The 27,305-nt window shown below is 58.0% G+C and overlaps 1 protein-coding gene across 1 annotated transcript in view; it reads right to left on the bottom strand.

The window, feature by feature from the left end:
* The window catches only part of LOC117639667, a 35,186-nt gene extending 8,470 nt beyond the window's left edge, over window positions 1–26,716 (bottom strand). The window contains 4 exon segments of the mRNA XM_034375540.1: window positions 16,835–16,976; window positions 17,112–17,237; window positions 25,423–25,658; window positions 26,501–26,716. Coding sequence (XP_034231431.1) covers window positions 16,835–16,976; window positions 17,112–17,237; window positions 25,423–25,655 — 501 coding nt within the window. The 5' untranslated portion in view covers window positions 25,656–25,658; window positions 26,501–26,716.
* Between the last annotated feature and the right edge of the window lie 589 nt (window positions 26,717–27,305).

The following is a 27,305-nucleotide window of genomic DNA, read 5'->3' as shown; positions in this document are numbered from 1 at the left end:
CGGCAGACTCATTCCGTCGCTCTGTCTCTCTCGCACTCGTGCGGCGTCCCGTGTGGGTGCGAGAGAGACAGAGGGCCGGCCGGGGGCGCCCCTCTGTCACCGGCCTTCCCCGTCATGAAAGGCACGAATTTGAATCGCAATCAATTGCCGCGTCCAGGTCCCCGTCGACGACGAGGAGGAGGACGACGAGGCCCTCGAGTCGCCAAACACCGTCACGGCCACAAAGCCCCGCGTCGACACTGGAAGCCTGAAAGCGAGGCCGCCGCCGACGACGCCGGCAAACACCGGAAGAAAAACCAGCGGGGAATAAACGCCGAATAACACGGACTCGGCGCGCACCGCCGTCTTGTAGTTGTTCCGATGAGAAAGGTAGCGAAATGGAAGGCGGTGATGGAATCGCCGGGCTGCCAGTCGATTCAGAGAGTCGCTTTCGTCGCTCTGTCTCTCTCGCACCTACACGGGACGCCCCATGAGGGCGAGAGAGACGGAATGAGTCTGCTGTGGAGACGCGGCGCGGGGACACTGCAGGGACACGGCCGGGCTGTGCGCACACAACTTGGCGTTAATTGAGTTGGCCAGATGCTGATCGACGCGATTCCTCTGCCATTCCTGTCTTCCTGTCTCCCTGTCTTGCCGCCCCGAGACCAAAAGGGGCCGCGCCTGCAAAGACAAAGGCGCCGTGCCGTGCTTCGGCGTCCAGTCCCGGGTGCCTAGTCAGAAGTGTTGCCATGGTAGGCGAAAAATTTCCGCGACGCGCCAGTGCACAGTGAGCCAGAAGACCGGTGGAGGCGGTCGAAATTCTAGACGCGTTTTGAGCTCCAGAGTCGCTAAATGGGACTGGAAACGAACGTGTGACCCCACCAATGGATTGGTCTCCGAACGAGGAATCCATTGGTGGGGTCACACGTTCGGTTCGAGTCCTGTTTGGCGACTCTAGCTCAAAACGCGTCCAGGATTTTGGCCGCCTCCACCGGTCCTCTGACCCACTGTGCAGCGTTGAAAGGGTTGCCAACCTCCGCGTACTGCGTGACAGCAAGGCCCGGCTTCGGTACACACTAAACGCCTGATCAGTTTTTGTGACCACACTAATTTACTTTGTTATACGAAGAAATAGTTCGTAAATTACGAAGCATTTTCTTTGCAAGATGCTCAAAATTCCTTTGTTATGTCTGCTTTTCTTTGAAAGACCTAAAATAGTTTGTAAGGTTTTCAGGGAGCGTTACGCGTCACGTGGTACACGAACGCCCCGCCCGAGGCGCGTGGCACGACGGGGTGGGAGGTGAAAAGTGATTGTCGAGGCCAAGAAGAGAGAGAAAGAGAGAGGGAGAGGGAGTGGGTGAAAGAGAGAGAGAGAGAGAGAGAGAGAGAGAGAGAGAGAGAAGCTTGCTGCGAAACATCTTTCCGGGTGGTATGCTTCGTTTACCCGAAAGATGAGGCAAACTCGAAAATGAAAATAAGAAAAGATTGGAGGGCGCTTCCCGCCGAGCTGGGATGGGCTGGCTGGGCTAGCTTCGTCGGCTTATGGTGTAGTCGCACATTCACGCCTTCTCTGTTTTGCCTCCCTCGGAGCCGAGCCGTCCCTCCAGCGGAGAGAGAGAGAGAGGAAGTCAAGAACCATTAAGATTGAGAGTTGTAATTAATTTACACACCCAACTTAACTTCATATTATGTGAAGGGAATTAGTGGGCTTTGATAATGTGCATTTGTCGGCGAGGCTTTCCTATCATCCCCCAGCAAGGCCGAGCAAGGTGCGGCCGGGTGGCAACCCTAGCGGCGCGCCCTGGCGGCAGGCAACCCCAGTGGCAGGCTACTCTGATGGCGAGGCCGGGCGTTAGGCAATCCTAGTGCGCCCTGCTGGTTGGCAATCCTAGCGGCGGCAACCCTTCGTGGCGCGCCCAGGCGGTAGGCAACCGTAGTGGCACGCTATGGCGGTCGGCAACCCTAGTGGCAGGCAACCCACTCACACCCCTGGCGATAGGCAACCCTCGTGGCGCGCCCGGGCGGTAGGTAACCCAACTAACGCCTCGAAGCTCGAAGCCTCAGATTAGGCGCGCGGTAGTAGCCTACCGGCGTGGATTCCTCGTTCGGCGGGCAGTCCAAGTCAACCGCCATGACTTTGATTCGAGTCTCGTCTAGGGAACAGGGCTGAAATAACCTTTGCTGGCCTTTGCCTGCAGTTTTGCCAGCGCCTACTCTGTAAGCCGCCACTTCCTGCTTCCCGTACTTCCCGTCTGCGTATCATATCGTAATATTCACACCGAGCGATTCGAGGAGTCGTTTCGTCGCTCTGTCTCTCTCGCACTCACGAGCAGCGCGGCGGCCCGTGCGAGTGCGAGAGAGACAGAGCGACGGCCCGCTAATTGGCCGTTTCAGCGCGGACAAGACGGCGGGGCAGAAGGCGGCGGAGAAGAAGAGACGAGGTCAAATGATTCATTTCCATGTGAATGAGAGACGAAAGACGGAAAGCGTCTCCTTCTTTCGGCGCGCTTTTTCGCCAGCTTCCCGCCAACACTTTCTTCCTCTCTCATCAGCATAAATAGGGCCGGATTAGTCTACCGAACAGTCGGTCTGTCTCTCTCGCACCCGTCCGGGGACGCCCCTGGAGTGCGACAGAGACGCAGCGACGCACCGCACAGTGGGCCAGAAGACCGGTGGGGGCGGCCAAAACTCTAGACGCGTTTTGAGCTCCAGAGTCGCTAAACAGGACTCGAACCGAACGTGTGACCCCACCAATGGATTCCTCGTTCGGAGAGCAATCCATTGGTGGGGTCACACGATCGGTTCGAGTCCCATTTAGCGACTCTGGAGCTCAAAAGGCGTCTAGAGTTTTGGCCGCCTGCGCCGGTCTTCTGGCCCACTGTGCACCGCCTCGCGACTGACGACGCCTGAATCGTTCCCCTAATTCTCCCATTCTCCCGCCTTTTTCTCTCGCGAGCGCCACCGAAGGGCCTAACCTCCGGCCGGCCCATTCCGCACCGATTCCGTCGCGCTGTCTCTCTCGCACTCCCGGGACTTCCCCGAGGGGTGCGAGAGAGACAGAGCGAGCGGCATGACGGCGCGGTGGAGACCGCGCGACGTTTGGCGGCAAGTCAGTGCGGTTATTCCCATTCAGTGACATCGGAATGATCGGTCGGTCAGGGGGTGAGCGCTTGGATCCGATCGGGAGAGGGGAGGGGGAGGGGGAGGGGGAGGGGGAGGGAGAGGAGGGGAGGGGATGGGGAAGGGTCGCCGTCGCCACAGGTTGGCCGCAATGAGCAGCGAGGCACCATGGCGCTCGGAGAAAAAGTTAGGTCCACGGCGGCGCGTCGCCGGCCGCCTGAATAGAGACATAACTACAGATCAGGAGGCTGCATATTCATGAGGGCTAAGTGCCCCATTGAGCGGGCCGGCAGGGCGTAGTCATGGCGTAGCTAGCGGGTGGAGCCGGGTTCCAGTGTGCCGGCGGCGTGGCGCCCAGCCTCGCCGTGCTACGCCCACAGCGCGACCGCCACCCCGGCCGGCCGCCGCCCGCCCCACGGCAGCGCACCGATCCCGCTCCGTCTCTCTCGCACCTGCGAGGGACGCCCCACAGTGGGCCAGAAGCCGGTGGAGGCGGCCAAAACTCTAGACGCGTTTTGAGCTCCAGAGTCGCTAGGGACTCGACCCGAACGTGTGACCCCACCAATGGATTGCTCTCCGAACGAGGAATCCATTGGTGGGGTCACACGTTCGGTTCGAGTCCTGCTTAGCGACTCTGGAGCTCAAAACGCGTCTAGAGTTCTGGCCGCCTCCACCGGTCTTCTGGCCCACTGTGCACGGGGCGACGCAGCAGCGCTCGGCCCCTCAGACAGTCCCCGCCACTGTCTGTGTGCTCGCTGATCAATGCTCTGTGGCTCTGTGGCTTGCTAAGGGGCTGTCCGTCGGCCACTGTCAAAAAGTGAAAGTCAAAATCGACAACATCAACAACTTGAACAGTTAACAGTTGCAGTTCGAAGGCTTTCAGAAGGCACAGTACCCACACAAGATCATGTCACTCACTAAGACTTATTTTTTAAAAACACGAAATGTTTGGTTGTATTTAAACTTTACAGTGGCCTATTTCGTGGCTCCGGAAAATGTCCCTACGTCCTATGAAAAGGAAAGCGACCAATCGCAGGGCAAGGCTCCGCGGCGCTTTCCCGGAAGTTTTTCCGGCCGGACCAACGAGCCGAAAAGGCACGGCGATTGACACTCACCCCTCCCCCTCGCCTCCCCCTTCCCCGGGGTGCCTCACCACTTCACCAGCAGAACGGGGAACAGGCCGCGCCACTGTTGGAAAGTTTGTCGGACGCGGCCGCGACTCGCTGCCTCCACTTCCAGTGTATCGGAGTAACGAAACCGCACGAATTAGCCGCGAATCAGCGCCCGCCTCCTCTGCTCGGCCAGTGAGGCCCGGACCGCCCGCCGACGCACCACGCTTTCCGCAGATTTGAATATTTCCCCGCGGAGTTAACCGGATTCACTTCTGTGAATGAACCTGAATTAACCTCAAGCAATCTGGATTTGACCTTAAATTAATTTATGGTGGCTACAAAAAAAAAGAAGTCCTTGATCACCAACCGTCCCCTCGCGCGCCAGAATGACGTCATCACGTCGTCCGCGGCGGCCAATCGCAGATCGCAGAAAGAAACAAAGTGTGAATGGCTCATAATTACACGCCAAAGAATAATAAAGTGGAAAAAAGAGGGCAAATCCGCTTACCGGGGGGAAGCAGAAGACGCGCTGCAGCGGAAAGATGAAAATAATATTTAAAAAAAAAGAGACGAAAAGAAGGGAAAAACAAAGACGGGATAAAAAAGGAGAAAAGCTTTAAAGCGAAACGGAAAGGTCCTCCTGCGAAAGGCGAAATGGCAGAACGGCGAGGAGAAAGGGAGAAAGGAGACAAAGGAGACAATCTCGTTGCAGCCTTGCTGCCCCTTTCGCACAAAGAGGCATAATAAGGAGCTCAAGTTCACAACGCGCCGCGCCCATAACACTTTCTTTTTATTCTTTCTGCTGCTTATTTGTATATCAGCCAGGCCACGCGCCTCCCCCGCATCCCCGTTCGCTCTCCTGTCCTCCCCTCTCCCTCCCTCTCTCCCTTTCTCTCTCTCCCTCTCTTCCTCTCTCTCTCTCTCTCCTCTCTCTCTCTCTCTCTCGCTCCCAGTGTCTTGCCGCGCACCCCGAGCCGCGTCCGTTCGCTATCGCACCACCCTTGCACACTTCTCTCTTTTCGGGCGACACTACTCATCACACAATTTATTGTACACCCCCGAGATTGGGCGTGAGAGAGAGAGAGAGAGAGAGAGGAGAGAGAGAGAGAGAGAGAGAGAGAGAGAGAGAGAGAGAGAGAGAGAGAGAGAGAGAGAGAAAGGGGGCACGGCCCTTGGCGTCGAAATGATAATAGGATTTACACACAGACATAATGGCACGCATTCATGAGGCTATTCTTCTCCCGAGAGAAACCCGTCCTCTAACTACCCCGGCTTCCTCCCTCCCCCTCCCCCTCCCCCTCCCCCTCCCTCCCCCCTCCCCCTCCCTCCCCCTCCCCCTCTCCTTCTCCTCCTCCTCCCCTCACTTCTGCGTTTTCGTCCTCCGCTCGCCGCTCCTCGCGTGGGCCATCTCACTCTCACCTCCGCCTAGATGACACGATTCGAATTTCCCGCGTCTACGCCCCCCTCCCCCTCCCCTTCGGTTGAAAAGAGAAAAGAGCGTGGAAAGGGCATAAAGGAAGCCGCGGCGTGGAAAGCATTGTGCTGTTTAGGGTGGCGCCGAGGGTCGCGGGGAGTGGTGGGGGTGGGGGAAGGGGTCTGGTTAGAGGAAGACCTCTTCTCTTATCGGTGGGCGCAGCATAGCGCTGTATACCGCCCGTAACGCGGGAAAGAAAGGGAGTAGGCGTGGCAGAAGTGGCACGGCGCGGCACGGCACGACACACAGTGGGCCAGAAGACCGCTGGAGGCGGCCAAAACTCGAGACGCGTCTTGAGCTCCAGAGTCGGTAAACGTGACTCGGACCTAACGTGTGACCCCACCAATGGCCCAATGGATTCCTCGTTCGGAGAGCAATCCATTGGTTGGGTCACACGTTCGGTTCGAGGCCTGATTAGCGACTCTGGACCTCAAAACGCGTCTTGAGTTTTGGCCGCCTCCACCGGTCTTCTGGCCCACTGTGCGACACGGCACGGCACGCCACGGCACGCGGCGCTGCGTCTGGCCGTCGTCAGGCAACCAGGAAATGGAGCGTCTAGTCCACTCCACCGGCGCGGCGCGGCGCGGGGATTGCTGAGCCAGTCCACGGACTCCGATAGCCGCGTAGGCCGCGGCGCTGCAGAGCCCCGTCGCTCCGTCTCTCTCGCACCCCTGCGGGACGCCCCATGAGTGCGAGAGAGACGGAGCACGGAGCGAAGAAAAGCGAAAACGGCAGCGAACGAGGAAAAGCCGCGTCATCGGCCTGCGTCGGCGCGTCAGCGCGTCCGCGGCTTGCACCACCGCCTACACTGTCGGCCTGTCGGCCCTACACTGCCGAACAATTTACTAGTGTCTCCGGTTTTGAACACCCGGGTCCCCAGGTTGACAAACTGTCGCCGAAACGCCCGCGGCCGCGGCGCGTCTAACCCCGGATTAATGGACAATCAGCCCGCCTGCCAACGGGCGCCCTGCCTCCAGCGGCGGGCGGCAGAGCGCCGTGGCGGGTAGGCAGCCGCGTGGCAGCTCTGTTGGGCGGGGGGCCTATCCTCGGTCCGGCAGGCGGCGGCGAGGCCGCGGCAGGACCTGCCTGGAGCACGCAGGCAGACAGACCGACCGACAGACAGGAAGACAGACTGACAGACAGACAGACAGACAGACACAGACAGACAGCAGACAGACAGACAGACAGACAGGCAGCAGGCAGCAGCAGACCAGGCAGAGCAGGACAGGACAGGGAGGCAGGCAGGCAGGCAGGCAGGCAGGCAGGCAGGCAGGCAGGCAGGCAGGCAGACAGCAGACAGACAGACAGACAGACAGACGGCAGCAGACAGACAGACAGACAGACGACAGACAGACAGACAGACAGACAGACAGACAGACAGGCAGGCAGACAGGCAGGCAGACGGACGCATTATTGACCAGCGGGCCGGCGGACGGACGGACGGACGGGCACTTGGAGCGGGCCAGGGGGTCCGCTGTTTTGATGGAGGCTGAAGGAGCTCCGCGTTTTCCGTGTTGATGCAGGATGAGGTGCCAACCGCCCCGGGGGAGGGGGAAGGGGGAGGGGAGGGTGTAATTGGGCATGCAATCGCTTGATAGAAATGGCACCACGGTCTGACGCGCTGGGAACAGCGTTAAGCCTAGTGCAGCCCGTGGTGCTGGCTCGGCGCTGGCTCGGCGCTGCCGCACAGTGTGCCGCGCCACCCCGCCCAGGGTTTATTCAGATTGAAAACGGCAGACGGGCCTCCAGTGCTGCAAAGGCAAACGCAAAGGCGCGGCGTCGCCGACAGACTTCTTAGCTCTGCCAAACGCTCAAAATGCGCGGCAGTTGCAAGCCTCGACACTTTTTCCCGCCCGCATTTTCACTGTTTCTAACTTTTCGTTGCAATGCCGTGGGGTAACTTTTTTCTTCTTTTTTGGGCGTGTGCGTTCGATCGGGCCGACACGGCGACTTTGTGAGTCCGCGGGGCTGCGGTCATCGGAAACACAATCGAGGAGAACGCCTGTGCAGTGTCGCGACGTCCGCTCGTCCGTCGCGCCTCAGAGAGAGAGAGAGACTCTTGCAAGAGGAAGGCGGGGCGACGCGCGCCTGCAGAAAGAGGCGCGATCGCGAAAATGGAAAGAAAGCAAAAGGGATCCAATTACACGCGGCTTCTGTGGCGGGTTCGCGTTGCGCCACGTGTGTGTGTGTCTGTGTGTGTGTGCGCGCGCGTGTGTGTGCGTGTGTGTTTATGTGAGTGTGAGTGTGTGTGTAAAAGGTGGGGTGCATCGGAATGTAGGACAATCCATCATCCTTCCGCACGGCACGTGTGTCGGTACGGCAAGACGACAAATTTCTTCCCGATTTGAGTTTTCTTTTTTTGCCCCGAGCGTGCGCCCTTTTCTGAGCGAGTCCTTTGAGGAGTCCTTAGCATACGCGGCCCCGGGACGACGCATGCGAAATGGCCCTTTGAGGGCTAAGTCCCTTGGCGATGCCCCGGCCTGCCTTGCCTGCCTTGCTTGCCTTGCCTCGCCAGTGGCGCTGCGGCTAACTTTGCTGAGTGGGCCAGCGGCCTGTCTCTGTCGCACTCACGGGGCGGTGGCCAGTCCGAAGGGGTGCGAGAGAGACAGAGCGACCGAGCAGCGACTCTTCGGCGTCGCTCGCTCGGCAGGCCTGCAGATCAGTGCAATCCGTCTTATCAAACCTGCTCTGCTTTGAGTCCTGCGGCGCAGGCAGGCGCAGGCCGGCAGGCAGGCAGGCAGGCAGGCAGGCAGGCAGGCAGGCAGGCAGGCAGGCAGGCAGGCAGGCAGGCAGGCAGGCAGGCAGGCAGGCAGGCAGGCAGGCAGGCAGGCAGGCAGGGCACGCAGGGCACGCCGGCGGCGCGGCGCAGCGGGACGCAGCTAGGCTATTTAGGCTCGCCGAAGAAGGCCCACTGTTTTCCGCGGCTATATCTTCCGGCAGGGCGATTCCGAAAGTCGTTTCCGTCGCTGTGTCTCTGACACACTCATAGGCGTCCCCCGTGGTTGCGAGAGAGACAGAGCGCCGAAAACGGCTCTCGGAATCAGTCTGCTGCTCGGCAGAATTGCTGGAATTGCCCGTCCAGGCGGCAGGTCCGCGGCAGGTGGACGCCGACGGCTTCCCTTCCAGTGCCGCGGCCGCGTTCGCGCGGAAACTCCGTCCGCGAGTTTAAAACTATGGCGGGCGCCTATCCGCGTCGCCGGCCGAGGACACAGCGACGCCGGACCGCGTTCGGTCGCTCTGTCTCTCTCGCACTCTACCGCGACGCCACGCGAGTGCGAGAGAGACAGAGCGCTGTGTTCGGAGACGCCCCGCGGCGCGGACGCCGCGGACGCCGTCCTGCCGCCACACTGCGTTGCCGGTCGCCGGATTCCGGATGGCGAGTTCGCTCCGACCGAGTCGCAAAACCCGCCAACAAATAAGCGAATAGCGGCCCGGCGGGCCGAAAGCGGCCAAAGCGGCGGAAAGCACCGCGAAATGAGCTGCTGCCCGCCGCCGGATTTCCGAGACCCCCTCCACTTTAAACTGCTCGCAGGATTCGCAGCCAGCCAGCCCCGCCACGCCACGCCCCGCCCCGCCACGCCCCGCCAAGCCCCGCTACGCGCCCCGCGGGTGGCGCGGCGGCGTCTTGAAATAATTAGCGGGCCACGTATGTTGGCTTGTTGGTCGCGCCACCGCGCCCAAGCCGGAAACTGCAGCCCGCCGAGGTTGGCACGCCTGCACTAATAATACTTGCGCGCCAAAGTTTGCACGTAAATCTCTCCCAATAACGGGCGGGCGCGCAGATTTTCCCATGGCCGCCCCGCCCCGCCCCGCCCCGCCCCCCCCCGCCCCGCCGCGCCCCCCGCGCCCCGCCCCGCCTTGCCGCGCCACTTCGTTAACGAGGGGGCTTCCTGACCTCTGAAGACGCCCTGCCAGAAGTGTATCGCCCCGGTCCCCATGGTTCGCGGCGCGCGCTCCCTCCCCCTCCCCCTCCTCCACCTCCGTCTTTTCAAAACTTTCCCGCCGTTTATCTGCGGCAGGAAAACAACCGGAGCGCCACTGGGAAGTTGAGCGCCACCGCCGCCTTGTACGAGAAGCCTTTTAGATTAAGCGAAAGGCTACGCGGGCTATGCGAAGGGCTGCAGGGGGGGCTGGCTGTGTCTTCGCGGGGAAAAGGGGGGGGGAAGAAAAGGGAGAGAGGGGGTAATAAGGGTCGGATTCGGGCCGCCCGCCGCAAATTGTGCCTAACCTCGTTGCCGCCTCATCATCGAGGGGGAAGGGGGGGGGGGGCGCCCACGGCGGGTCGCCGGGTCGAGGCTACTCGGGCGGTGGCCAAAAACCACACCGCGGAACAGCGGCAGAGACGGGGGACGAAAAAAAAACAGGGAAGGAAAGAAAGAAAAACGTTTGCAAATTTTCTGTGTCTCTTTTTTTCCCCCGGGGCGTTTTTGAGGGACGGTAGTACTGTACATTCCCTCAACCCTGAGCCAGCGGCGACCCTTTGCTATGCAGGGCCCTTTTTTTGGTGCCATCATGAGTGTGGCAAACAGCCTCGGAACAAGAGCGAAACAAAGGACCGAACCCTTATAACGCACCGGGAAAAGCACTCCGACAATGAGGCCCCCCGGGGGGTTCGGCTGTTTAACTTTTCCTTTGGTCGCCGCTGGCTCAGGGTTGAGGGAATGGGCAGTATAGGCCGGTGCCACGCGCCCTGGCCGGGGGGGGGCCAGTGTTCCTATGCGGGGTAGACCGGACCCCGCCGGGCCCGGCCCGGGGGGGGGGGTGGGGGGGGGGGGATTTAGCCGGGGGAGGGGTGGGAGGTGGGGGGTGGTATTCCGGGCACGTTTGACCCCAACAGTCACACATCGCCCCACGCATTGTGCCACACAAAGACGCGAAAATTCTGCGCGGTGGTTATAATACGCCACCATTGTACCACCACTGTGCGCGCCTCTCTCTCTCTCTCTCTCTCTCTCTCTCTCTCTCTCTCTCTCTTTTTTTTTTTTTTTTTGTGTGTGTGTGTGTGTGTGTGTGTGTCGGTGTGAAAAACGCCGGAGAGCTGGGGTGGGTTCGGTCGAAGGGGATATCAACAGGAAGAAAGGGTAAGGCAAGAATCAGTCGAAGCAGCCAAAGGAATAGAAAGGCAGGTCTAAGCTGCTTTCGCAACAAGCGGGAGAGAGATCGAGGGGAAAAAGGGAAAGTATTTTGTGGGGGGGAGAGAGAAAAGGAAAAGAGAGGAGGGAAAAAAAAAAATCCCTTCACGACGTCACTCGTTGAATCGGCCCGTGTTTTCACGGCTGATAAAAGCACAATGATAAATATGCCCGTGCGAGGGCTTGAGGCCGGGGCGGGGCGGGGCGGGGCGGGGGGCGGGGGGGCCCAATGATCCAATGGCAAACAAAACACGCCCGCTATAAATCTATCAAGGTGAGGAGGTGATGCTTTGGGACTCGCTGGAGGCTACCATTTCGATACCTCGTCGTCCCCTCCAGTGTTTGCAGGACAGGCCCACTTATCTGTGGCTCACCTCGCCTACCTCAAACAACACGGAAATTATCAATACACTCACACACACACACACACACACACACACACACACACACACAGAAGAAAGCTCTCACCTGAAAGAGCGTTGGTGAGAAAATCTTTCGTTCGCGATGGCCCTGCTAACGCCAATGACTGCGACTTGCTATTGAAGTTCCTCCTTTCTCTTTTCCGCTATTTCCGCGAGTATTTCGCTCGGCGAGGGCGCAACACCGATAGCGACCGTCTAGATGCTCGCCGATAGAGCAGACCCGCACCTTTTTAACAGACCCTCAGATTGATCTGTTTGAGCGCGCTATCTGCTATGCCATGCTTTCAAAGCCCCGCATAGGTTGATTCCGGACTCTCCTGTCTCTCTCGCACTCACGGCGGGGCGTCCCGTAAGGGTGCGAGAGAGACAGGGCGACGCGACGGCGCGCTGTTCGGAATGCGGACGAGTGGTGTGAGCGCCTCGCACGTCGCCCTTCTAGCCGAGGTGCCGACGGCCAGAGAATCGCGCACGGCGCGCTGCCAGCGCGAAGTGGGAGTAAAGACCCAGCAGACTGGTTCCGAGATTCGTTTGCGTCGCTGTGTCTCTCTCGCTCTCGTGCGGCGTCCCATGTCGGTGCGACAGAGACATAGCGACGAAAACGACTATCGCCATCATTCTCAGGAAACACTCTAAAAGGCGTTCCCCCACGCAACGTTTGCGTTCACATTTTCGAACGGGGGAAGTGTACAAAACTCGAGGGGCGGTGAAGCGGGGCGAGGCGCGCCGTTCTGGCCGAGCAGCTCGCCGAGTAGGCTAGGCTGGAGGGAACATGATGACCACCCCAGCAAGGCCGTAAGCCGCTTATTTGTGGCTATAAGAGGGGTATTCTTTTAGCCCCTCAGAGGATAGGGTTGAATGGGGCTGGCGCTTGGTGTGGGTGTGTGTAAGAGAGAGAGAGAGAGAGAGAGGAGAGAGAGAGAGAGAGAGAGAGAGGGAGAGAGAGAGAGAGAGAGAGAGAGAGAGAGAGAAGAGAGAAGAGGGGGAGGGGGCAGTTCATATGAAGAGGTTCAAACCCAACCGAAGCCCGGCTCCTCTCTGTGTGTTTTTTGTCCCTTTTGTAAAACCGCTGTGAGTGGATTAGCTTATGCGACGCGGCAAGTGTGTGCGTTAAAGTCTCCAGTTATCCCGTTTAGTGGCGGCCGGCGAGGGTCCGAGGGTCTCGGGGGAGCGTCCCGGCGATTCGAGCGGCTTGTCGCTCTGTCCCTCTCGCACCCTCATGGAGAGCCCCATGAGTGCGACAGAGACAGAGCGAGGAAAATCGGGCGGCCGCTGCGGCGCCTCTCCGTTATTGCACATCAAAAGGGTGGACTGACCCCTTCCTTCTTCCTTTGCGCCGCTCTGCGCGTTGTGATTGAGCGACTATGGGGACCGTCGGGGACCATCGGGGACCGTCGCACAGTGGGCCAGAAGACCGGTGGAGGCGGAGCGGCGTCCTCTATAAAGCGGGCACGACCTGCCCCCCAGTGATTGGGTGGAGGAGGAGCACAAAAAAGGGGTGGAAAAATGAAATTTTGCTGAAAAAAAGAGTGCCAAATCTTGAAAAAATAAGACGTTTTCTGTAAAAGAAGAAAATGTTAATAAAACTTAAAAAGAGAGAAAAGCTGTAAATGGAAAACAAAAACGTCGAAAGACTCAACGGTGTGAAAACGAAATTATTGAAATGGGAAACAGCACAAACGATATGAAAAGGATGTGCGAAAGCCATGCGAGACAGTGATGGGTAGGAAAAGTTCGACGAGAGTGAGAGTGGCACATTGTAAGAGGACGAAAAATGGAAACGAGAAACCGATCGGACCCTGCCTTGGCTCGGCGGGTACACCCTGTGAAGGATGCGCCGGCCGCTGGTCCTGCCGCCGGCCGGGCCGCGCAGTGTGGTGGCGATTCGGCACTGGCGATTCGGGTCCGATCGTTCCGTGCCGCGGAGCCGCGAATGGGATCCCGGTCGCAACGCGTCGCAGCAACGCGCAAACCGCCAACCCTTTTCTCGGATCACATTCCATCCCCCTGCCGTGCGATTCAGTGTGGAGTCGTTTCGTCGTCGCTCTGTCTCTGTCGCACTCGCGGAGCCCGCCGTAAGGGTGCGAGAGAGACAGAGCGACATGGCTGCCATGCTGCCGCCCCGCGGTAAGACGACCGTTTCGGTCAGTTGATTGTGTCGTGGACGGCGATCTAAATGTGGTGCTGCGGGATGGCCGGCTTGCCCGCCGTGGCGTGCCGCCGCAAATCGACAACACGAGGCCGTCCAAGGGACGCCGCCAGGCGATCATCGGCCCGGTCAACGGCGAGGCCGCCGATGCCGCAGAGTCTCGCTCTGTCTCTCTCGCACTCATGGGGCGTCCCGCAGGGGTGCGAGAGAGACAGAGCGATCCTTCGGACTCGCGCGGCAGTCGATTCGCGGCTGTGAAATACGACGCCCTCGGAATGTGCAAGGAAGTGGGGGAAGGGCCCGAAGGGGCGCCCGGTGGCCGCGCGGCTAGAACACACTATATCAAAAGCAAAGGGGCTGCGGGGCTGACCAGCAAGTGGGTCCCCTTTGGCGTTGGCGGGCCGGAGGGGCCTGCCCTGCCCTGCCCTGCCCTGCCCTGCCCTGCCCTGCCCTGCCCTGCCCTGCCCTGCCTGCCTGGCCCTGCGCGGCGATGCATGCCTTCGGCGAGGCGCGCGCGCCATTTTTACCCTTATCGGAAAATGAGACGGAAAATGGACCGGAAACGAGGAAGCGACGTGCTGCCGGACGAGGGCCGCGCGGTCAAACACACACACACACACACACACACACACACACACACACACACACACACACAAAACACACACACACACACGCACACACACATACACACTATGTACCCACAAGGTAACATGAATCATTTCAGTTTTATCAAGAATTGCTGGGTGTAATGTAGTTTGGTTACGCGCCCACTCCTCCTGCAAGTCCGGCTCACACAAAAAAGCGCCCGCTTCTCTCTCTCTCTCTCTCTCCTCTCTCTCTCTCTCTCTCTCTCTCTCTGGATGCGCGTTACTCACAGTGGCGTCACGTCCGCGGCGAGGAAATAAGACTCAGGAAATAACGCGGCGTCTCCAGGACCCCGCCAGGACACGGCAGGACACGGCAGGACGCGCCAGGACGCGGCAACTCCATAAAAAGGGATACAATATATCTAAATGACAGGCACCGCCCACTTCAAGGAGCGCCTCCCTTGCCCCTCCGCCCGCCCCACCCCACCCCACCCCGCCCCACCCCGCCCCACCCGCCCACCCCCCCCCCATCCCGCCCCACCCCGCCCCACCCCGCTTCACCCCGCCCCACCATTCTGCACCCTCTACGTGTTTACATCATCGCGACCCGGGCATTCATCATGCCGCTCTTATTCCGGACACTTTTCGCCCTTTGGAATACGCAAGCGCCAAGCCAGTGGTTACTCATCTCTTTGACTTCTACTTAATAGAAAGAAGAAAAAAGAAGAGGAAAAGAAGAGAAAAAGAAACGCCTTTAAAATTGAGAGCATTTAAAATGTCGAAAAATGACACTAATGTCAATTTAAATTTGCGAGTGTATTTGTCTGTTTGTGTGAGTTTGTGTGAGTGTGTGTGCCATTTTATTTTCTTCCGAACTTTGATACAGGGTAATTGTTGTGCCTAACTGTGACGAAAGACGAAATTTTGGAATCTATGCTATAATTTTTTTATTTCGTTGAACAATTATTCGCAATACACCTGTACAAAAACATTTTTTACATTATTTATACGAACATTAACATTTTCACGATCGAAACAAACAGTTCAGTATATTTTACTCGGACGCGCGCGACTCTCAAATCTAACAAAGTTAAGAATTAACAGAATTAAAGAAAACGAATAAAATTTGAAACAAAACAAAAATAATAACGTTGAGCCTCTCCCACGACCAATATAACGCAGCTTTGTCGCTGCCTTGCACGTAGCGATGTGCAACACGAAACACCAGTCCATCCGTGCACCTCGAGATATGTCATGAAAAATATTTTTCATCTTCTTTGAAGTTCATGCACACTTGAAGTTGAAACACAAGAGGCAAAACAGACAAACCTCTCGACCACAACACGTAGGCCCTTAACACTTAGATCACAATGTCCATCGCCGGACGGTCGGAGTCTCACGACGATGACCAAGTCATTTTTCCCAATATCACAAAGAAGCACAACATATCGTGAACATTAGAAATTTACTCATCCGAGAGTGGGGGCAGCAGTGTAGTCACAACTGCAATTCGAATTCCGGCCCAGTCGTGGCCAGTGGAGTAGCAACCGAGGGTGAGGGAGGGGAGCGTTGTCCTTAAGAAAACACACCTGGTGAGTAGGCGACTGACAGTACTCCCGCCCGTCAGTAGGCAAAAAATTCCTACGAACCCACTGCACTGGCAAGTCCGGGCAAGTCACTGGGCTGGGTTGAGATCCACGAGACTGCAGTAATCACTGTTGTCCCTGCTGCGCGTGCTGCGTGCCTCGGGGCCGAGGGTCATCGCGTTGTCCTGGCGGCGAGCCCGCGGGGGGCGGCGCGGCGGCGGGGGCGTCGAGGTGGCTCGGCACGCCCCACCACCGCAGCGGCGCCCCCGGCGGCAGCGACGCCCCGCCCCCCGCGCCGCCCCCCGCGCCACCCCCGGCGCCGCCGCCGCCGGCCGCCCAGAGGCGTAGGTTGAGGTTCCCCCGGAGCGGGTCGCCCGCCTCCGGGAGAACCGGGAGTGGTTTTCATATGACGTGCTGCGGCGTGGGCGGGAAGGGCGGCGCGCGCGGCGGCGACCGCAGCATCTCGGGGCTGTCGCGGTCCTGGGGCTCCGGGCTGTGGCGGTCGTCGGCGCGCGGCGGCTCCGGCAGCAGGTCGAGCAGGCCGGCGTCGTGGCGCCGCGACGCCAGGAAGGCGATGGGCCGCTTCACGTCCGGCGGCGTGGGGCTGGCCAGGCTGCGCGGGCTGCGCGGGCTGGCCGACAGCGGGCTGCGGCGCAGCGGCGGCGAGGGCGGCGCGCCGCAGCCGCAGTGCAGGCCGCAGGGGCTGGGGTGCGGAGGCTGCAGCAGCGGCGGCGGCCACGTCAGCGACGCGGCGGCCTGCGAGTACAGCGACGAGCTGTACAGCGCCTGCAACAAGCGGCACGCGTCAGCGTCAGACACGGGGCACTCTGGACGCCAAAGGGCGGCATTTTCCAATCGTAAATCGAATCGAATCCGAAATAAAATCGAACAGAGTCGAATTGTCTTTGTTTCTAAGGCAACAGACAGCCTTAGGGCGCTTAGTTATAAAACACACAGTGTGGGCAAAAAGTGAAACTTTGCCCCCCTCCAAGGCCGGCTCTGTCTCCGCACAGTAGGCCAGAAGACTGGTGGAGGCGACAAAAACTCTAGACGCGTTTTGAGCTCGAGAGTCGTTGAACGGGACTCGGACCGAACGTGTGACCCCACCAGTGGACTGCTTTCCGAACGACGATTCCATCGATGGGGTCACACGCTCGGTTCGAGTCCTGTTTAGTCACTCTGGAGCTCAAAACGCGTCTAGAGTTTTGGCCGCCAGCGCCGGTCTTCCGGCCCACTGTGCTCCGCATTGCTCCTCCACTGCTACTCTGCGACTCACCTGCCACGCCAGGTCGGCGATCTTCCCCGAGGCCTGCAGGTCGTCGCTGTGCACGGCGTGGACCTTGTGCAGGTGCTGCAGGTGCGGGTACAGGGGGTAGGGCAGCGGCGGGAAGAGCGCCCTGGACAGCAGCGCGCCGGGGCTGAAGCCGTGCGGGGGCGGGGGCAGGTCGGCGTGGCGGGGCGGCGGCGGGCAGGGGGAGGGCGCCAGCAGGCGGGGCAGCCCCGACAGCCCGGACAGCCCGGGGATGGCGGCCAGGCTGGAGGCCAGGCCGGGGTGGTGCGGCGAGCCGGGCGGGCCGTAGGCGCCGCCGCCGCCCGAGGACTCCATCTTGGACACGAGGCTCTTGGGCTTGCGCCGCGGCCGGTACTTGTAGTTGGGGTGCTCCTTCATGTGCAGCTCTCTGTGGGAACGAACAAAACGGGTGATAAGGGCGGTTGAGTTAGATTAGGTTAGGCGCAGGGAATCCATGCCAACGTCTTTCGGCTATGTCTCGTAGCATTCCAGTGAGCCGAAGGGGATTCTCGATTCCTGCCATTTATCAGTAAAACAAGTTGAAAACAAAACTGGAAACTCTTTTTTCACCACTTGGAACACCACGCCACGCAACGGCGCAAAAAATGCGGCAGCAGTCGTATTTTTTCCCCCAACTCCCTCGCCGTCCTCGCCTTCCTGCTCAGGTGGACGGGCAGCGCACTGTCTATCAAAGTGCACACACTCCGCGCCCCATCTCTATTTCCACCGCTATCTGTATTTTCCTTCCACAATGTCGCTATTGAAGTAGCTGTGCCCCGGTCGTCCTGGTCGTCGCTGGTCTAGCTCCCCCGCCCCGCCCGCCCCGCGTCTCCTGAGCAGGACGGCCCAACGGACGGTCGGACGGATAACCTTTCGATAAGACGAGCAATCGAGAGACAATATTTGTCTTCCATGTGAGTCATGTTAGCGGGACGGGACGGGGCCCTCTCGAGTGTGGTGGAGCGGGGCGCAACACAGAGGCCCTGCCCGCGGCCCACGCTCTCCGCGGACGGAGACGTGACGTAAGCTGATAGCGAGATGAGAGAGTATGAGTGAGTGAGTGAGTGAGTGAGTGAGTGAGTGAGTGAGTGAGTGAGTGAGTGAGTGAGTGAGTGAGTGAGTGAGTGAGTGAGTGAGTGAGTGAGAGTGAGTGGAGTGCTTGCGTGTCGATGCTGTGTCAGTGGTCGAAATTCATGACCTCGTATACAAATGTCAACAATTTTTTTTAAGTTGAAAAAAAAAAACTTAGTCACTGATTATCTATTTTGAGATCGCTCGCCTAAAGGTGGTCTACAAGAGAAACCGCTTACCATCAGCCTTTTAAAAACAGGTGATAAAAAAGAAAAGAAAACCGGGCCAGCAGCGGGATTTGAACCCGAGCCGCTGACCATGAAAACGGGCGACGCTGCTGGCCGGAAGGCAGGCGGACCGCCGGACACAAAATTAACACTCAGCGCGAGCGGAAATCGCTGGAGACACACAGGGCGGGCTCTTTTGCATAGAGAGACAAAAGTGGGAGCGAGACGGCGGCGGCTCGCGGGGCGCGGAGGGAGGGAGGGACAGAGGGAGGGAGAGAGGGAGGGGAGGGGGAGGGGGTGAGAGGGGGAAGGGGGAGGCGAGGAAATGTAATAAGGGGAGGAGAGAGTGCGAAAAGCCCCGCGCACAATATGGCGCTTTGTGTGGATTCGGCGCTATTGTGCCCCATTGTTGCGAGCCAAGCATCAGCAGATGCCCCGCGCCCCTTCCCCCTCCCCTTCCCCTCCCCTCCCGGCTGCCTGGTGAAAGGGTGTGCCGGAGGCGTCTCCCGATGCCGGCCGGGGGCGGGCGGGGGCGGGCGGGGGCGGGCCGGCGCGGGGGCGGTACAGATACGGGCATGGCGCCTTTGCCTCTAATATGCCATTGTGCTGCGACACGTGGGAGTAAATATTGGTGATATGGCCCACGGTGGAGCGATACGATGGTGCCCCCCCCCCCCCCCCCACATCCTCACGCAGCCTCCCCCATCGCCGCGCCGAGCGGCCAACGTTAGACGTTTTCGGCATCAGCACAGCCTCTTTCCACGATTGGACATTCCAACAGGTGGAAGCCAGCTGACTTGCTTGATTTTTTTCGCATTTTAAAAATGAAATATTTTTGACCGTCAGGACGCTTGCTGTAGTGTGGTGGCGTCGCGGCGGCATTGGAAAGCGGAAGGGGGGTTCTCCATTGTGCACCATTGTGGCAGGACCAGTATAAGCCTCCCCCCCCCCCCCCCGGCCCACTGGGCCCCACACCCGGACGGACGCGCCGATCGGATGCCCCCGAGCGAGCCGAGCGGCCAAACCCGAAGAGGCAGTTTTAACTTCGGAACGGACTCGGCGCGGATGCCTGCTTCCAAGCAAGCAGACGGCCATGCCAAAAAAAAAGTGCTGTGGAATTGAAAGTGAGGCGGGTATTCGAACCCGGGACCATGAGTATATCGTGCAGGCACGATAGGCACTACGCTTGGCGTAAGTTACTGCGGCCTTTGACGTCACGCTGCACTTGATTCGTATGGCGACCGCGGCGGCGTCCGAGCCGCAGCCCCCCCCCCCCTCCACTCGCAGCTCGGCGGCAGCGCGCAGGACTGCGGGACTCCCGGACACAAAGACGGGATTTGGCTCCGTTATCAACAAGCGCGTCGGCCTCCCCTCCGCGGCCTCCGCGGCGACCGCGGCCTCCGCCTGCGTCGTGGCCGCGGTCGCCGTCCTTCGCGACCCTTCCTCGGCGTGCCCCGCGCGCAGTGGTGTCGCAATTTGTAGCGGCCGGCCTCCCCGGGGACGGCCGTGCCCGCGCACCACTCGCCCGGCCGAGCGCCGTCTGTCTGTCTCTCTCGCACTCATGGGGCACCGCGCGTGGGTGCGAGAGAGATAGAGAGAGAGACAGCGCGACGATGAGTAATGAGTGCGCGGCCGTAAAAGACTTTGAGGAGCGGCAAGCCGAGCGCCTGCGAACGGCGCCTAGGCCGCCCCGGCGCAGCGCAGCGTGGCGCGTTGCCTACCCTGGCCCGCCGGGCGGCGGCAGCGGCCTCACAGTGGGCCAGAAGACCGGTGGAGGCGGCCAAAACCCTAGACGCGTTTTGAGCTCCAGAGTCGCTAAACGGGACTCGAACCGAACGTGTGACCCCACCAATGGATTGCTCTCCGGATGAGCAATCCATTGGTGGGGTCACACGTTCGGTTCGAGTCCCATTTAGCGACTCTGAAGCTCAAAACGCGTCTAGAGTTTTGGCCGCCTCCACCGGTCTTCTGGCCCACTGTGGGCCGCCAGGACCAGAAGCAGGAACCTGCAGCCGCCTTATCGCGCATCCTGGACGCATTTAGCGACTTAGCAAATAACGGCCGCGCTGGCGGGGCGGGGCGGGGTGGGGTGAGGCGGGGCGTGGCGTGGCGTGGCGTGGTGGGGCGGGGCGGGGCGGGGCGGGGCGTGGTGCCGCGAATACGCCGCTGCTGAGATACCCGATAGCAACGCCTAGAATTACCGCGATGGTGCGCGAAGAGACGAGTCGGCAGCGCCGAGGTGGCCTCCGATCCGAGGTGTCGCCTTTTGTGCTCCAAACGAAGCCTGCTCGAAGACGAGTGGCTACTACTCTGGCAGGGACGGGTCGTATTGCACCCAGAAAAATAGTTTGTTAATTGCTAATTATTTTGGTTTTTGTTAGAAAAAAATCTTGACACATAAGAAAAATTTTTTCATACAAAAAAAAGGTTGGATTAAGAAAAGTTTTCTCAAGAAAAGTAAAATGTTTTAATCCAAGAAGTCACCTTTTGGGATGTGACACTCAGGAAAACAATAAAGAAAACCTAGTTCTACAGCTTTTTTAAAGCGTGGTGCTTATGGCTTTGTCCCACCAGCGTCTAGATCAGCGGTTCTCAACCTTTCTCGGCTCGCAACCCCAAATTTGTAGCCAAAAATTTCCGCGACCCCCAGGAAAAGTTTCGCGACCCCAAGGGACCCCTCCTGTAGCATGCCACTGCGTCTGATCCGAGGCGGGCATTTTGCTCCCTCAACGGGCAATTGGTCTTTGGACCTTCCTTTAGCATGCCTTTGTTACGGAGTGCGATTATCAGTCTTAGTTTGGGAGCAGTATTGTCTCAAAGTTGGCCAAAGCGCTCAGAAATGTCTTTAAAAAATCATGTTTTGGGTCGATTTTAAGCAGCCACTGCGTCTGATCCGAGCGGGCATTTTGCTCCCTCAACGGGCAATTGGTCTTTGGACTTCCTTTAGCATGCCTTGTTACGGAGTGCGATTATCAGTCTTAGTTGGGGAGCAGTATTGTGCAAAGTTGACCAAAACAGGCACAACGATTTTTCAAAGACATTTCTGAGCGTTTCGGCCAACTTTGAGACAATACTGCTCCCAAACTAAGACTGATAATCACACTCCGTAACAAAGGCATGCTAAAAGAAGGTCCAAAGACCAATTGCCCGTTGAAGGAGGACGAAATACCGCCTCGGGTCAGACGCAGTGGCTGCTTAAAATAGGCCCAAAACACGATTTTTCATAGACATTTCTGACCGTTTTGGTAAACTTTGAGTCAATACTGCTCCCAAACTAAGACTGATAATCACACTCCGTAACAAAGGCATGCTAAAGGAAGGTTCAAAGACCAATTGCCGGTTGAGGGAGCAAAATGCCCGCCCCGGATCAGACGCAGTGGCTGCTTAAAATCGGCCCAAAACACGACCCCAGCTACCTCGCCGCGACCCCTTAAAATTTTTTCGCGACCCCACTTGGGGTCGCGACCCTAAGGTTGAGAACCACTGGTCTAGATCTCAGTTGTTTCCCCCTTTTCGCCCGCCGCGAGTCACCGACTGCCGCGATTCGCCGCTAATTCTATTACTCCTCCCGCGCGGACTACGCCGACCGACCCGACATGGTCCGATACTCCCCCGGGCCTTTTTATCCGCCTGCTCCATCTCGCCCGTCGCGTCGTCGCGGCACTGCACTGCGATTGCACTGCCACTGCGCATGCATGTCTGCCGAGCAAAGGAGAGGGATTTGCACGGAGGTTTGCCGGGCGCTTCTTCGAGGGCCGGGGGAGGCGGCACGTGCCCGCCACGTGGCGAGGGGTGGCGGGGCGGGGCGGGGCGGGGCGCGGCGCGGCGGGGTGCGGCGGGGCCAACTCATTCGCACTCGTGGCGCTGGCCTGCCTATTATCGCGCTACAGTGCCTTTATTGAGATATTTTCCGTATAAGTGACTTTTGATAGAGTCTCAGAGAGAGAGAGAGAGAGAGAGAGAGAGAGAGAGAGAGAGAGAGAGAGAGAGAGGGAGAGAGAGAGAGCGCAGTGCTGCCTCTCTCCCCACCTCCTCGTCGAGGTGCGGCGGGGTGCTCTGGCCTAAGCCGCGCGTTAATGCTGATATTATTGTTCTTCTATCACCCGAGAGCCAGAAGTAGGTTATGAAAAGCACCGCAGCCAGGCAGCCAGGCAGCCAGGCAGCCAGGCGATCGAGGACCCCGCTCGGCTCGGCTCGGCTCGGCTCGGCTCGGCTCGGCTCGGCTCGGCTCGGCTCGGCTCGGCTTGGCTCGGCTCGGCTCGGCGGTGTACTCTGCTGGAAACACGCGGCTCGTTCCGCGAGCGCGGCATCAACCTTCCAGATGCATTTTCGTTCGAGGGGACCGGGAAATTGTTGCAGCATTGAAAAGGGCGGGGGGACCGGGGGGGTCTCCTTCGAGACGCGCCCCGAGGACAACGCGGCGACGGGGCCGTAACGGGGTTACGTCCGCGACGCCGCGTCGCACCGCGTGCAGCGTATGGCCTCGGGGACGAATCTCGCACGCCTCACCTGCACGCGACGCCACTGTGTGTGTGTGTGTGTGTGTGTGTGCGCGTGCACGTGTGTGTGTGTGTGTGTGTGTGTAAAGAGAGAGAGAGAGGACGATACTCCCCCACCGCATCAAGATAAGACGCGCGATCTAAAAAGGATGGCCCCTCCGCGAACCGCTTTTCGCGAATCGCTTTTTCGGGTGAACAACAGAAAAGAAGCAGGGCAGGGAACAACGGAAACCTGAGAAAAAGACAAGGGGGAGGTAGGGGGTCAGGGGGCTGGCCAATTAGTGCACGACCACCATGTTGGCCCCACTGCCGCCACTCCAGCACCAGCACCAACAACAACAAGACGGGGGTGCCTAAATGGGGGCCTAAATGGGGATCTAAATGGGGGCCCCAAATAGGCGCCGGGGGCCACACGGGCGCTTAATGTCATCGGATGCTAACCACGCCTTGCTGCGGAAAGTAATCTGTCGGCCACATCAATCCACCAAACAAGCAATCACAGTAGGCCGCCACAGGCCGCCATGGTGGAGGCGGCCAAAATGCTAGACGCGTTTTGTGCTCCAGAGTAGCTAAATTGGATTCGAAACCGACCCCGTCCGGATTCCTCATTCGGAGAGCAATGCATTGGTGGGGTCACACGTTCGGATCTAGTCTATTTAGCGACCCTGGAGATGATGGAGACAGGTGGAAATTTAAATTACCACTATTCGAGGGAGCCGAAAATTGTTTCGTGTACTTTTTTAAAAAATCATAGAGAAAGCAAAATCCTCAAACGCAAACTGAACCGAACACTTCGGCTTCGCTGCCTTGTTTAAGGGAGCGGACCTCGCCAAGTTAATGGAAGCGAGGTAACTAAGCTTCCCTCCTCCCCCACCTCTCTCTTTCACCCTCTCTTCCTCTCTTTCTCTCCCTCCCTCGCTCGGAGCACCTGACGGAGCCAACCTGTGGAGTGGTGACGAGCCTCAGATTGCTTTCCCACCCCGATCCCACACACTGTAAAAAAAATCCGTACTTGTGTACGGAAATGGTACAGAAAAATATAGTACGGAAATACGGAGAAAAGTACGGAACGTCCGTACTTGCTCCATTTGAACCCATGTAAACGGGTACCGAAAAAAGTACGGAAGTTCCGTAGTTGGCAAGTACGGACGGTCCAGGCAAATTATTGGCCAGACATGAGTGGTCATCGGACAGCAATGGGTTTCCCATGTGACTTACGCCCTTATGCCCAACGGCCGCTGACATGTACCGTACTTTTTCCGTCCTTTTTTCTCACAGTGTATCCCCTTTCACTATCCATACTTTCTCGACGCACTCGACTGATTATTTCGCATCCCGAACTCAGCCTCTACACGCCAAGTATTTTCATTTCCTAAACCGTATTCAAATATTTGTCAATGAGCATTTTTTTTTCCAGTTTTAACAGATTTCAATTTTTTAGCGTCAAAGAAAAGCTAGAAAAATAGTTAAAAATCTTAATTTTATCTTCGAAATTTTGTTTCTTGCCTGCACCAGTAAAAAGTGCCGATCCAATAATTTTAAAAATGAAAGTTTAAAAATTTAAAAGTTGATACACTGACGGAAGAGCTCTCCATTTCGCATCCAGCCAATAAGCCTCTGGAGAGGCACTTCTCGCGGGGGGCTTTTGTCCCGGCGTGTCCGTCCCATTGTCTCAGTGCAGTGGGCGTGGCCTGGAGGGGCGCGGCGGGGCGGGGCGCGGCGGGGCGCGGCGGGGCACCGCGGTCTAGGGGATCAGTAGACGGACGGACGGACAGACAGACAGGCAAGGCGCGACGCCGTCGAGAGATCGCGCGCTATGATATACAGTGGGAATTGAATGGCGTGAAAAGGGGGCGCCTCCAACACAATGGGGATGATTTTCAGTGGAAGAAACACTTCTGCAATCTACACCACCTGACTCTGCAGATAGCGGGCCCAGCGCGGCCCGGCTTCGGGGGAAGCGGGCGGGAGCGTCGACGGGGTTGCCCTCTCACAACACTGCGCGCCGTTTTTTTATTTTTTTTAATTTTTAATTTTTTAAATTTTAAACCGTGGTCTGGCTATTATGCGTCATGCGGCGGGGAGTTCTAATTTAACACTTACTTCCCACTTTTAGCAAATTTTTAACAGTCCATGTTTACAGAAACGGTGCACGGTAAAAACGGTTTCTGGTTCTCCTAAATTCAAACCTCCCAAACCTTCCAACCGCATATGATGTCGATAAGCTAGCTAAGGCAGCTAAGGCAGATCAAAATGTGCTGTGGTACGTATACAACACGTTTTTCTTTCGACACGCCATGTCGTTGAGTCGTTTTCAAAAACTCCATTTTGTCGGATTCAATAACAATTATTTTTCCAGTGCATTGTCTAGACTTATAGATAAGCGAGTTCATGAGCGCTTTGGAATCCGCCTCACACCTTGTCGGCGATCCGCCGAAGCCGAGTCACGAACTCGGTGAGCTTAACGCAAGGGTCAAAAGACCACACTTTGTAGCTGTACACTGGTAGAACTCAAGCGTACTTTTACGTCTTTCTTCAAGCGTAGTAGAACGACGCTCGGCTTCAAGCGTAGATGTCCATTTTACCCCTTTCTCGCCTATCTAAATGCATGGGAGGATTTCTTCTCTCCGCTTGACGTCCAGCGCGTAAAGTCTTCAAGCGTACGGTAGTTGTATGCTTGAATGAAGCGTACAACTACGTTCCAGTTTTACCAGTGTATGTAGGCAAAAAGTGCTTCTTTGCCCATCTCTATGTGGACCCGCCACCGAACACGCACCTGAGTCGTTTTGCCTCGTCGATGAAGGGCCTCTTCTCGGACTCCTTGAGCAGCTTCCAGTCGGCGCCGAGCCGCTTGGAGATCTCCGAGTTGTGCATCTTGGGGTTCTCCTGCGCCATCTTGCGGCGCTGGCCGCGCGACCACACCATGAAGGCGTTCATGGGCCGCTTGATGTGGGCCGAGTCCATGAGGCCGCCTTTGGCGCCCATCATGCTGGGTGAGGTGGGGTGCATCGCCTGCAACAGGGTTTGGGTATCACGCGAGGAATTTTCCGGACGGTGTCGCTCAGTGGGCCAGAAGACCGGCGGAGGCGGACAAAACTCTAGACGCGTTTTGAGCTCCAGAGTCGAGAAATGAGACTCCCACCGAACGTGTGATCCCCACCAGTGGATTCCTTGTTCGAAGAGCAATCTATTGGTGGGGTCACACGTTCGGTTCAAGTCCCATTTATCGACTTTGGAGCTCAAAACGTGTCTAGAATTTTGGCCGCCTCCACCGGTCTGTGTGTCGCTAAAGTTCAACATAGTTTAACTCAAAATTTCTAAATTAATTAAAAATAAAATACTCTAACTCATTCTTAAGTCAAGGGGTTGCTCAGATCCGGAAGACAAATCTTGTACAGTGAGTAAACCGAAAATAAAGCTTCGAACCCTTTTTTTGCTACGTTTACAGCAAAGATTACCACACAAATCACTGTCCACATCTTTCCAAAATTGACTTGGCTGAGGGGCTTGCAAGTGTTTTACGATAATTTCAATACTCGTTTAAAATTTTAAATAACGATTTAAAAGAAGTACTTATTGAAATGAAATCTCGAGCGGTTCAGGTTGCGACAACACTCTTAATGTTGTACAGTGAACATTCTTCATATTATGGTGAAAATGTTCCATATTATGGTGGTGCAGCTGACTTCGTAACATACCATTGAGAATTCACTCTACCTCATAGATATTTTGACGAATTTCGTTGGTATTATGGATAGAATCTCCACCATAATATGTTGGTGCAGCCTTTCACCGTAAGACATTTACAGTGAACAGCGTGAAATCTCGTGTTCCTCCTCGTATTTCGTACTCACTCGAGTGTGCTGCAACTCCGACTCTCCGTGCAGCAAGTCCTCACTGACCGGCGTGGCGGCCCGTCTGTTCGGCACAGTCACTTCCCACTGACTTGAACGGCAACAACAACAACAACACACGCATCCTGACAACAACAACAAGACCGCGACCACGTGTTGGCGCGCGAGCGGCGGGGCGGGCGGTGCGTCCTCGTCCTGACTGTCCTGCCCGTGCGGCGCCAGCAGGACAAGTGAGCGGTCGCGCCGGCGGGGTCCTGGCAGGGTCCTGCGGGGCGGACCTCCCCCACCCCAACCCCGCCCCTCGCGCGGCCCTGCCTGCCCTGCGCCGTGGCGTGGGCCCGCCCCAACCCGATAGTTTTTGTTTGCGCTTGATATCGCTGTATCGAGGTGGCGCGCTGCGCGGCGCTGCGCGGTGGCGGGGCTGGCGGGGCGGGAACAAGGCTGCTTGTGCCGCTTGCGGCGTGCTCGGCTTTGTACCGCTACACAGTGGGCCAGAAGACCGGTGGAGGCGGACAAAACTCTAGACTCTAGACGCGTTTTGAGCTCCCGAGTCGCTAAATGGGACTCGAACCGAACGTGTGACCCCACCAATAGATTGCTCTCCAAAAAAGGAATCCATTGGTGGGGTCACACTTTCGGTTTGAGTCCTGTTTAACGACTCTGGAGCGCAAAACGCGACTAGAATTTTGACAGCCTCCACCGGTCTTCTGGCCCACTGTGTTGCGGCGTGCTCTGCTAGTGCTCTGGGGCCGCCCTGCTGCCTGGCTGTGGCCAAGGCAAAGCACACCCAGAAATCAAACGGTGG

The sequence above is a fragment of the Thrips palmi genome, unplaced genomic scaffold (genome assembly GCF_012932325.1).
Source record: "Thrips palmi isolate BJ-2018 unplaced genomic scaffold, TpBJ-2018v1 HiC_scaffold_11, whole genome shotgun sequence".
NCBI classification, from domain to species: Eukaryota; Metazoa; Arthropoda; class Insecta; order Thysanoptera; family Thripidae; genus Thrips; species Thrips palmi.
Note: the sequence above shows the minus strand (reverse complement) of the source record. Positions and strands in the feature narration are given on the sequence as shown.